General features: G+C 38.6%; 1 protein-coding gene across 8 annotated transcripts in view; it reads right to left on the reverse strand.

Annotated features, from left to right (window-relative positions):
* TOPAZ1 (testis and ovary specific TOPAZ 1) overlaps positions 1 to 10,203 on the reverse strand; it is a 49,904-nt gene extending 39,701 nt beyond the window's left edge. Inside the window, exons 1-4 of one of the 8 annotated variants that reach the window (XM_042476831.1) lie at positions 10,120 to 10,203; positions 7,273 to 8,518; positions 3,567 to 5,946; positions 89 to 150 (exon numbers count right to left, since the gene is read on the reverse strand). In XM_042476831.1, coding sequence (XP_042332765.1) covers positions 89 to 150; positions 3,567 to 5,946; positions 7,273 to 8,386 — 3,556 coding nt within the window. In that variant the 5' untranslated portion in view covers positions 8,387 to 8,518; positions 10,120 to 10,203. Of the gene's footprint in view, positions 1 to 88; positions 151 to 3,566; positions 5,947 to 7,272; positions 8,519 to 8,819; positions 9,182 to 9,547; positions 10,025 to 10,119 lie in introns of those variants that run through there. The other 7 variants (XM_042476829.1, XM_042476827.1, XM_042476830.1 and 4 more) reach the window with 7 other exon arrangements.
* Positions 10,204 to 11,217: the final 1,014 nt, after the last annotated feature.

Below are 11,217 nucleotides of genomic sequence, written 5' to 3' on the forward strand. Positions count from 1 at the left end.
AGGTCACCAAAACACTCACAGACACAAAAGTAAAAAAATAAAAATGTTTAAGAGCATTCAGTTCTCTCATGTCAGTTCCTCTGCTTACCTTCTGTTGATGGAAAATCAGCATCGGATTTCAGTCTTGCATAATCTTCAACAGGATTCTCTCTATTAAAAATTAGATTTTATAACATTTAGGTGAATAAAAATAAGAACATACTAATTAACTGAAACATGAAAAATGCAGTATAAAATTGTTCTGCACCAGAACCTTCTTCAGTACTTTGGCCTCTGACTTGTCCTTGTATTTTTCCTTCTTTTGGGACATCAGCTTATAGTTGAAAATACAACATACAGTTTCAAATTCAAGTGACCAGTAAAGGAAATAAGGTGTGTATCTCAGAATGTGATCCAAGTGGAGGCATTTACAAAACTGCAAGTATGCTTGGCTACGTTTATCTTTTCAACCAACTTGCAGAGAAAGGGTCAAGTGGGCAAGAAAGCACCAAGAAAAGGAAATGTTTGGTCTAGGGTAGGTAAGGTTTGGAAATCTCTTTAACAAAAAGAGCCTGAAAGAGAAGAGACGAAATTGAAAATACAGAACCATGGCAACTTTTCCAAGCTTTTGCCATTTTGTGGATTGTCGTAAAGGTTCGTCTGAAACACTAAGACTAGAGCTTTGACCAAAGGACAGAGAGTAACGTTTTCTCAGAAAAAGCCCTTTCCGTCCTAAGCCTAGACACAGAACTTGAAGCAATTGCATTCTATGCTTTTCCTAAAACCAATGATTGTAAGCCTGAAGTCAGGGAAATGTCTAATTTTTAAAAAATGTAAGCCACTCTGATAGCCTTTTGGCTGAAGAGCGGAGTATAAATACCATAAATAAATAATGATACAACTAACACAGCTCCATTTTTATTCCTTTCCATACAGCTGCTCTATATCTGCAGAGTGATAGTCACTATCATTTTGTTTTCTGTTACCATCATAGACAAGTTGAATACTAACAGGGAAACTACACATATTTTCAGGAATGTATATAATATCATTTTATGGACTATATAACCTCAAGATGAAGATGGGAAAATTTCATTCTCTCTGCAAAAACAAGACTAGCAGTAGTTATTGGCACGTATCATGAACCAGTATCAAAAATTGCGCTAAAATTAATGAAGAAAGTTAAATCAAATAGTGCCAAAATACAATCTTAATAACATTCCAGAAAAATTTAAAGACCATGTAACAAACAGATTTGTAATACTAAGCCTGACTGTGAACCAGAAATATGCACCAAAACCAGGGAATTATCAGGGGAAAATGGGGGGAAAAACCTCTGCTCTTGAAATGGTTAATAATAATAATAATAATAATAATAATAATAGAGAATGGACAAAAAGAGTGAACATTGATAGAAATAGGGTCAGAATCCTGAATACAACCAATCTGCAACATATACACTCTCCTTCAAGGCATAAAAAGAACTACTACAATTTTCAGTATAAAGCAGAAGAAATTGACACAAACAAAATAACATACCTTTTCCACAAGATCAGAGAAATTAAAAGAAAACTTAAAAGGATGTTGAATGATCAACAAGGAAACATACTATACAACCAGGACAAAATAAAAAGACAACTGAAGCAACATGCTGAAGAACTATGTGGAAGAGATGAAGGATTGACAGTCAGTTTGGAAGAGTCAACACACTGGAAAGAGGGAGAAGCAGCAACACCACTATTATCATCCAAAGATGAGAAGGCCTGATGCATGCTGGTCTGTCTTCCTGTTTTACCTCCTGAGGCCTTCCACTTGTTGCTTCACCATCCCTACTGAGACTGAGGTATGGAGTCAGTTGCTGGAAAATTGGTCAGAGTAATGTGCATGTGTATGCACACGCCTGCCTTTAAGTCACCTGTTGCCTTATGGCAACCCCATGAATTTCAGAGTTTTCTTAAGCAAGAAATCCTCAGAGGTGGCTCTGCCAGTTCCTTCCTCTTAAATATAGCCTACAGCACCAGCTATTCATTGACAGTTTACCAAATACTAACTAGAGTGGACCATGCTTAGCTTCCAAGATCAAATGGGATCTGCTGCCTTTAGGGTGTTTGTAATACATATCCCCTTTCGAAAGGGGATATAAGCTGGAAGTGGTTTGAGTGTTAGACTACAACTCTGGAGACCAGGGTTCAATTCCCCACTCAAGCTTGAAACCCACTGGGCAAACTTGGGCAAATCCCATGCTCTTAGCCTCAAGAGAAGGCAATGGCAAACCTCTTCTAAACAAATCTTGTAAAGAAAACCCTGATACAGTATATTCACTTCAGGGTCACCATAAGCCAAAAAGGACTTGAAGGGACAACAACATACACCATTAGGATAGCAGGGTCACTATCAATAAGGCAGGGTCACCTCTTTGGGGATGGATTACTCCCCCTATTCACAAGTGGGGAGGAGGTTTCATTGCTTTTGATTATTAAACAACAACAGCAGGGACAGGAAATGAACCAAAGAGCAGCCTGGTTTAGTAAAAGGCACAGCAAGATGAAGGAAGAGGCAATTATATCTTTGTGGAAGAAGGAATAGTCACAAATTGCTTGTTACCCCCACAAACTGTCATCCATAGCAAAGAATCTGTAGATTCCTTGCAACGGAATGCCTAAACTGAAAATGCTGCTGTTCAACTATCTTGGATGGGCATGCCGGCCTGTTCTGTGTTATAAAGAATTGCTGGGGAAAGGTTACTCTCTCCCAGCCCTGCCTGTCTGGGCTGCCTGTATAACTGCAGGCAATGGCTGCTGGGCGGAGAGGCATAGCCATAGTGGTCTATTGTAATCTCCTGTATCACATGCTGAATCCTGTAGCCCCTTGGTTTATCAAGGAGCTGCATCATGAAATGAAATTAACAGAGATTAGGGTGTTGATAGGCTAAACTCTGAACATGGATAAGAACCTACTGGAACATCTAGTCTGTGCCAGTGATGATAGAAATCTTACTTCTCTGTCACTATTGCATCTACACAGCCATCCATCAGCGACTGGAGCCTTGCATGCTTTATCCTACAGCCTGCTGTGAAGAAGCTGGTTCCTATTTGTCCCATGTTATTGCATAGGTTTTAATTTGTACAGCCTGAGGATGTGGATACATCCTTAGAGAGCCACCTCATGTAACTATGGCATCCTTCTGAGCCACCTCTTTTGAGATTGGATTTAAGGGCACTGTTGTTCCTGGAAAATTATGCTCAGAAGGCTGCATGATGCCTGTCTGACATCCTGGTCACTGGCCTTTTCTGTCCCTCGGGGCTTGGTTTTGTTCCCCATAGTATTTAACAAACACATAAAAACCCCTAGAAGACTCTAAACTAAACATACTTGTGAGCAGGACCTCAAGATTGTTTGAAACTGCTCATCTTTTAGGTATTGCCCATAAATAAGCCAGCTGCCTCAGCTTTCAGGAAAGCATACATAAAGCAGTACAGTACAATACACAAAGTAAACTTCTATTCAAGACTAGCCAGAGTCTAAGAGTGCCATGACCAATATATATCATATCATATCATAAAAATATTGCAAGAGAGCATGCCTACCTAGGACATAGTTTCAAATATCTGCATCCTGGAAGCGGAGGGGATTCTGGTTCTAACTTCAGCTTTTTTTCTGAAAAAATGCTGGTGTTAAAGTTGGCTTTAGTAAAATGCTTTTCTGTACATGCAGCTTCTTGTTCACCAGTATCTCCAAACAGATCAGGATCATCCTGAATTACATCAATCACAAGAACATCATCTTCATAAGCCTGAAGAACATCTGCTTGGAAGTTGTCTCTGACCTGTGCTGAGTTATTACTGTTATTACCTTCGTCTTTAGAGTCTGGTACCAAAACAGAGTCCAGAATGTGCTTTTCTTTAAATTCAGTCCTCAAAGAGTCAAAACTATTATCAAAATTTGATGTTTTCAGCTCACTCTCATTGGAAGTCTCCACGCATTCATTATTCTTTTTATAATGGCTTTCAGGAAAATCAATGTCAAACTGGTTTGCATGTTCCTTTGATATGGTAGCATTAACTTGCTCAGACTGGAACTGGTATTTAGAATTTAAATCTGATGAAGTCTGTTCAGCTCTGCTTTTGTTTCTAGAAGTAGACTCTTCTAAAATGTCCAAATGACAGCAAGTATTCCTATCTGATGTAGGATATTTTGCTTTTTCATATTCATTTTTATTCCTGAGTAAAGGAATTTTGAAGTCCAATAGGCTCCTTGGGATTAATGTTTGCAGAAACAATTCTTGTTTGGTAACTGATGTCTTCTGCTCATTTGTTTTGCTTTTTGAATTAGCAAATGCAACATTCTGGACATTTATGGAAATGCTTCTCTTAGCTATACTTCTATTATTTTTAACAACTTTCCCTAGTAAATCCGAACCTACTTTCAATTTCTTTCCCATTTTACTAACAGATCTGTACTGGTTAGGTCTATTCATGGAATAACATTTACTCCCACTACTAACAACTGAGAATATGTTATCTACATGAATTGAAAATTCTGAAGCACAGCTTTCTGTTGGAAGCTCTGCTTTAGGATCAATTATCTTATCTGCCAAAGGTTTGCTAGTACTTATCCATGGCTTATGTGATTCCTCTTCCACAGAGTTAACTAACAAATCAGTACCTGTTAAAATTTTTCTTTCCAAGTCACGTACATGATTTTTATGAACCCACACATTGGTTCTGGCACATGATTCATGGGGCCAAGCATTCTTACCAGAAATTGGGACTGCTCTTTGACAACTGTATAACTGCAAGTTCTCCCCAGCTTTACTTACTATTTTATCTTTGGGTGCCTTTTTTGTTTTCATACAATCACCAACATTACTGTTGCTGCTATTCAATTTTTCACTGACCAGCATCTTCACTATGGAATTATCACAGTTTGATTTTTTGTCAACACTAATTTCTGCTTCCATGCTCTTTATTTCAAGAACATCTTCTTTTCTAAGATCCAGAGATTTCTCAAAGTCACTGGCATCACAGGTGGCTAAGTGTTCTTCACTCACTTTTTCATTACAAGATAAACTGTCAAGTAGGTTCTGAGGTCTTTGATGAAGCTGTTCCAGGAGGAAATCAGGCCTATGCTCAAGAAAAGATAAGCAAGTCCTTTCATTATAGTTTAAATTTCCCCAAGCTGTTGGAAAATCTTCTGTGGCAAGCTTATCGTCCATTTGGAATCCACATTCACTAGTTTTGTCCATGTTTGCAACAACGTTCTGGACGGCTAATTTTTCTAAATCTCTTGATATTTTTATCTTTTTGCTTTGTTGTTTAAAATCCACACACCATTTTCTTTCCCTGAGGCGTTTTCCATTTTGACATTTTGATGACCTATTACGATTTTGGCACATTTCTTTTCCCACCAATATGTTTTCTTGGGGCAAAGATCTTTCAGCTTGCAATAAATTAGGGCTATTGATCAAATCCTTCTGTCCCATATCCCTACTGGAAGACAGAACCTTTCCCTGGCTAGGTGCAACATGCAGGGATCCAAAATGAACTTTACTGCTTTGAATGCTCTTGACACCGCCAGGTTTTAACAATGCCTTAATGTAACAGCAGTCAAGCAATTTAACAACTGGAAACCTTTCTATACTACATGGCAAGTCACTATGCTCAACAAGATATCTAGGTTTTACATCCTGGCAAACTACTGATCTGTTATTTTCCACTTTTCCCCCAACTTCTTCTATATCCAATGGCTGTAGACATTTGAAGTTTGTAACAGGAGAAGAAGCAGCATCACAATATATTTCAACCTCCCTCCCAAAACACCGATTAGCACAATCTTTGTTTTCAGTCTCATCTGATTTAGGTACTGGAGGACATGTAGATTGTTCTAGCAGATTCCACAGACTGCAGTCATTATCAACCTCTGCCAGCTTTGCATGTTGTTTGTTTGAAACTTCTCGACTGTACACTCCTAATAAGAAAAGGAAACCATTATTAATCTTTAATTCCATTCAATAAATATTTAATGCACCCTAATATACAAAGTAGATGTTCTCCTTAAGTAAGATCTACATTAATGGACATGCGTTGTATAAAGACAATTTTATAAACTGCAACTCTAGCAATTGCAATCACAGCAAATGATCTGATCAACAGAAATACGGTAGTTACTTCTGATCTACTACGGTGGGATACTAACTAGTACATCAACGTGCTTACTCCTATATGACACATTTGTATTATAAATTGCCTTTTAGACTAAGAAAAGTTACTATAATGGTTGAAAATAACTATATAACACCTTAACAAAAATACCACACACAGAAACTACACAGAACACAAAAAGTGGTAAATTATAATCAAGAGCAGCCAAGAGTGAAAAAAGTTTGTACAGTTCTGACTGGATAACATCTGGTCTTGAATGCACTGGCTTATCTTAATAGAAAGGGTCTGCATTATACTTTCCTCACTATGACAGAGACAGAGAGGAACAACAACAAGAAATCATATTGACCACAAAGCAAAATCAAAGTCCATAATGTGGGAATAGGTTTATGAGCCCAAGCAAAAGGTGCCAAAAGCATTATACAGTTTTAGCATTCAAAACTCTCAGGCTTCTCCTTTGATGCTGGATGGGCACATTTTAGGACTGATTTAAGAGATCATGGATGGCCCAAACGACAAACAAATCGAGTCTGAATTCTCTTTAGAAGCAAAGATAACTAAATAGACCACCCCCACCCCCATATCAATCAATCACTGATACATATCAGTGCAATGTACTGGGACAAAACAACTCCCATACCTTTTGGGGGGGCAAATCATAAGACATTCAAGTAAAATACTGTGTTCTAGTACTGCACTTTCAAAAAGAGGATACTGGAACTCATTTTAGTAAGAAAACTACCCCATGGCATGTTAAGAGTATGGGTTTTTCTAAATGTATATTGCCTATATTGCATTTCATTTTTGATTCATTGTGTTTTAAGCTCTGGATATTTTGGTGAAACACACCTGATTCTGCAAACCACACATACTCCTCTGACAGTGAGACATTTTTGTAACACTACACATTCCCAGCAGGGTAGGAAAATAGCCCACAAAACAAAGCATACAGTTTTGATTATCCCAGTTCACAAATGTATTTTAAAATATGGGAATTTTGTGGACAGCTTTTGTATTAACTTTGATAATACAGCGTGATTTTTTTTTTACTCAGGTAAGAGAGAGAAAAACTGAAGCCCAAGGGGAAAATAATCAAAATTACTCAGAAAAAAGAGAGAATAAGCATCCTTACTAGATGTTCTGTTCCCTTTTTTAAGTTCAGCTGAAATCACTTCATCTTTTCCACTTGCCTGTTTCTTTCTCCTAGCCCCTGTTCTGGTATCTAACATTTGTTCTATGGCCACATTCCTTTTTAAGACTACTTGTCCGCACCGAGGAATCTCACTAACAGACTTTTTTAGCTCCCAGCTTAACTTCTCACCATCGTTTTTACACATCTTTGATTTCAAAAAAGCCCGAGTTACTATTCTACAAGTTCCTTCTTCTGTACTGCTTTGGCACTTTTTGTTGTCTTCACAATGTGCAGCGTATTTCAATAAGCGTTGACTATTTTGTTTCTGAGTTCCCGTGTCATCCAGCAATTTTGAGGTAGTCGACGCCACAGAAGAGTTCTTCTTTTTAACCTTTGGTTCCCGAGACTTTAATGATCTCAACTCTTTGCTATATGCTATATGCTCCCTTGCTTCTTCCGTAAGATTACCATTTGAAAGGTGTAAGGCAGGAGATGCCCTTGCTTTCTCCAAATTCCTTGTACAATTCTCAGGGCTCTGCTGCTGTGATTTACACAAACGAATGCTTCTTTCTCTACACTTCCTAAGGCTTACGCTCTGCATGCTACAGTCTACGTTTGGTGAGCATCTCCTCTTTGTTCTTTGTCCTTTACCCTGGTTCACACTAGACTTCTGCTCAGGCCAAACTGGTTTAGTCTTCTCTCCTAAGTTCCTTGGTTTCTCCTGAGGTTTTGGCTCCAAAGCAGAGCAGCTGCTGGTTTTCTGCACGCTCCTTTTTACGCTCTGAGAGTCTAGCCTTACAATTGAATTCCTATCCTTTTTGGTTGTATTTTTAACTTTCTTCTGAGTCTGCATTTTCACCGAGGAACTCCTATGCTTCTCTCTGAAGCCCTTTGCATTCTGTATGCAGTTTTGGTTTTTTTGTTCACCATTTGGCAAACCAGTCACACAATTTTCCTCTGGGATCATGTCTTTTCCATGACGACCCACCGAGGCGCTATTTTTTTTCTTTCTGTCCTGTGATGCCGATTTATTTTGCACAGCAGTTCTACAAGCAAGATCTGGTTCCTTCCCCTGTTCATTCTGCACAGGTTTCTTTGACTTTAGCCCTTTCATCAAAACCACTTCCAACTTTACAATGTGGTTGTGACACAGTCACTTCACACCTCTTTCCCACAACTTTTCTGGTCCCTTCTTCCTTTTAGAGGAAAAACTCCTTGTCCTGTCGATGCTTCTCTCTCAGTAGCCCTAAAGAAACAGGAACACACTTCTTGATTATTTTACCAGCCTTCTCCAAAACGGCAAAGAAAACGTCTGTCCTCTATCCCTACGTCTTTGAGTAGCAAACACTGGCTCCTCAATCTGGATTTATCAACAGCCACAAATAAAACGAAATATGCTTCTCCTTATTTTTCTGGCCTTTCTATACAGTTCTCCAAATCAAACTTGCTTTTCCTGGAGGCACGCTTTCCTCAGTGCTTTAAACCATGAAAAATAAACCAGAACTTCCTCTCCAAGTTTAGGGGAATGCCTATGGTTTGAAACCAACCTTTTCTAGCTAAGGAATAAAAATCAAGAAGTCTCCTGGCCTTTCCCTTACTATCTATCTACCTACCTCTACAGATACCTCTATAGATAGATACTTATATATATCTATATAGTAGAAATATGCCTATACCTATAGTTTGAAACCAACCCTTTCTAGCTCAGGAATAAAAATCAAGAAGTCTCCTGTCCTTTCCCTCACTATCTATATACCTATATAAATATGCCTATACCTATGATTTGAAACCAACCTTTTCTAGCTCAGGAATAAAAATCAATTAAGTCTCCCAGCCTTTCCCTTACTATCTATCCACATAACTATATAGATATATAGAGACCTATATAGGCAGATACCTACATATATCTAAATAGTAAAAATAGACCTATACCAATAGGTAGATATATATACCCATATAGATATACAGATACCTATATAGATAAGATACCAATATATATCAATATAGTAGAAATATACCTATACCTATAGGTAAATATTTATACCCATATAGATATACAGATACCTATATAGATAGCAATATATATTGATATATTAGAAATATGCCTATACCTATAGGTGTGTATATATATATATATATATACAGATGCCTATATAGATACCAGTATATATCTACCTATGGGTAGATAAATACCTTTATAGATATACAGATACCTATATAGATATATAACTATATACTTATATAGATATTTACAGACACACCAAGGAGATTCGACCTAATTTTTGTTGTTGTTACTTTTGTTAAATCCTCTTTGTTGAAGCTTTTGTTTAACATACAACTGAACACAGCTTCTGGCGTGGGATTGCCACGTTCCTCTCAGCCTAGAGCAAATCCTTCAAGCCCCTCGGGAAACTCAAAAAACCCTATTAAAATGCCCTTTTAACCTAATCTTTTCCCTCTTCCTTTAAATCTGGGGATCCCAAAAACGCTGAGCCAGCCTCCGAAAATGAAAACCTTCCCCATGGTCAGCGTCCCAGGAACTCAATGTAATGCATTGTTATGGAAGTCCACCTAAAAAGCTACCTTCCTTCCACCCTCCTTCCCCACAGGCCTGGCCCAGACCTCCTCCGCCTAAGAAGCCGCCCTTCGTCCCCTCTCTCTCTCTTTCTCCAAAGAGGCCGAGGAGGCGGCCCCCTTCGCCGAGTAAATAGGCGGGAAGACGCCGCGAGTGGGGCGGGGAAAGAGGGCGCCGCAGAGGGACCGTTGCGGACCGGTTTCTTTCCCCTCACGCGAGCGAGCGAGGCGCCCTCTCGCCCTCCTCCTCCTCCTCCTCCGGGGCCTCTTTACCTTCAGTGATTTCGCATAAATCCCTCCTGGGGAGGGAGAGGCTAAAGTGAAGGGCTTCCCCCCAAACAATGTTCTCCAACAAAGTTTGGCCCGACGGTTACTGGCAGAAAACGACTCAAGAGAGGGCTCTGGGAGGGACAAAATGGCGCTGGGTTTTGCGCCTCGGGACAAGAGTATAGGTTTCTTTATTACACTGGGGGAATAATTCGATTTGGCATCGCTTTAACTGTGTCTTGCCTCAAGGCTATGGAATTTTGGGAGTTGGAGTTTGTTGTGGGGCCCAGAGCAGCACAACAAACTCCAACTCCCAGAATTCCATAGCCTCGAAGTCCACACAAACACACACACACCACACTTTGGCCTGAGATGTATAGTTAGCTACAAGTTGAATGTCTCTGTTCCACCACAATTGCCCACATGAGAAGCTGAGACAGTGTGACACATTTGCTTTCTGATGGTTCAGTGTACACACACTTTGTTTCTTCCACAAAATTAACAGCAGTGTACACAAATCTTGTTTCATGCACAAAATTAATAGTTGTGTACACAAACTTTGTTTTATCCAAAAAATTAATTGTGGCACCTTTGCTTTCTGATGGGTCAATGTAAACAAATTTTAGTGTACACAAACCTTGTTTCATGCACAAAATTAATAGTAGTGTACACAAACTCTGCTTTATCATCCACAAAATTAATAGTAGTGTACACAAACTTTGTTTTAGCCATAAAATTAATTGTGGTACTTTTGCTTTCTCATGGTTCAGTGCAAACAAACTTTGTTTCATGCACAAAATTAATAGCAGTGTACACAAATTTTATTTCATCCATAAAATCAATAGTAGTGTATACAAACTTTTCATCCATAAAATTAATAGTGACACCTTTGCTTTCTGATGGGTCAGTGTACACAAACTTGGTTTTATCCACAAAATTAATAGTAGTATACACAAATTTTATTTCATCCACAAAATTAATAGTGTACACAAACTCTGTTTCATCCACAAAATTAATAGTAGTGTACACAAACTCTGTTTCATCCACAAAATTAATAGTAGTGTACACAAACTGTTTCATCCACAAAATTAATAGTAGTGTACA

Source organism: Sceloporus undulatus, chromosome 6 (assembly GCF_019175285.1).
Source record: "Sceloporus undulatus isolate JIND9_A2432 ecotype Alabama chromosome 6, SceUnd_v1.1, whole genome shotgun sequence".
Classification (NCBI taxonomy): Eukaryota; Metazoa; Chordata; class Lepidosauria; order Squamata; family Phrynosomatidae; genus Sceloporus; species Sceloporus undulatus.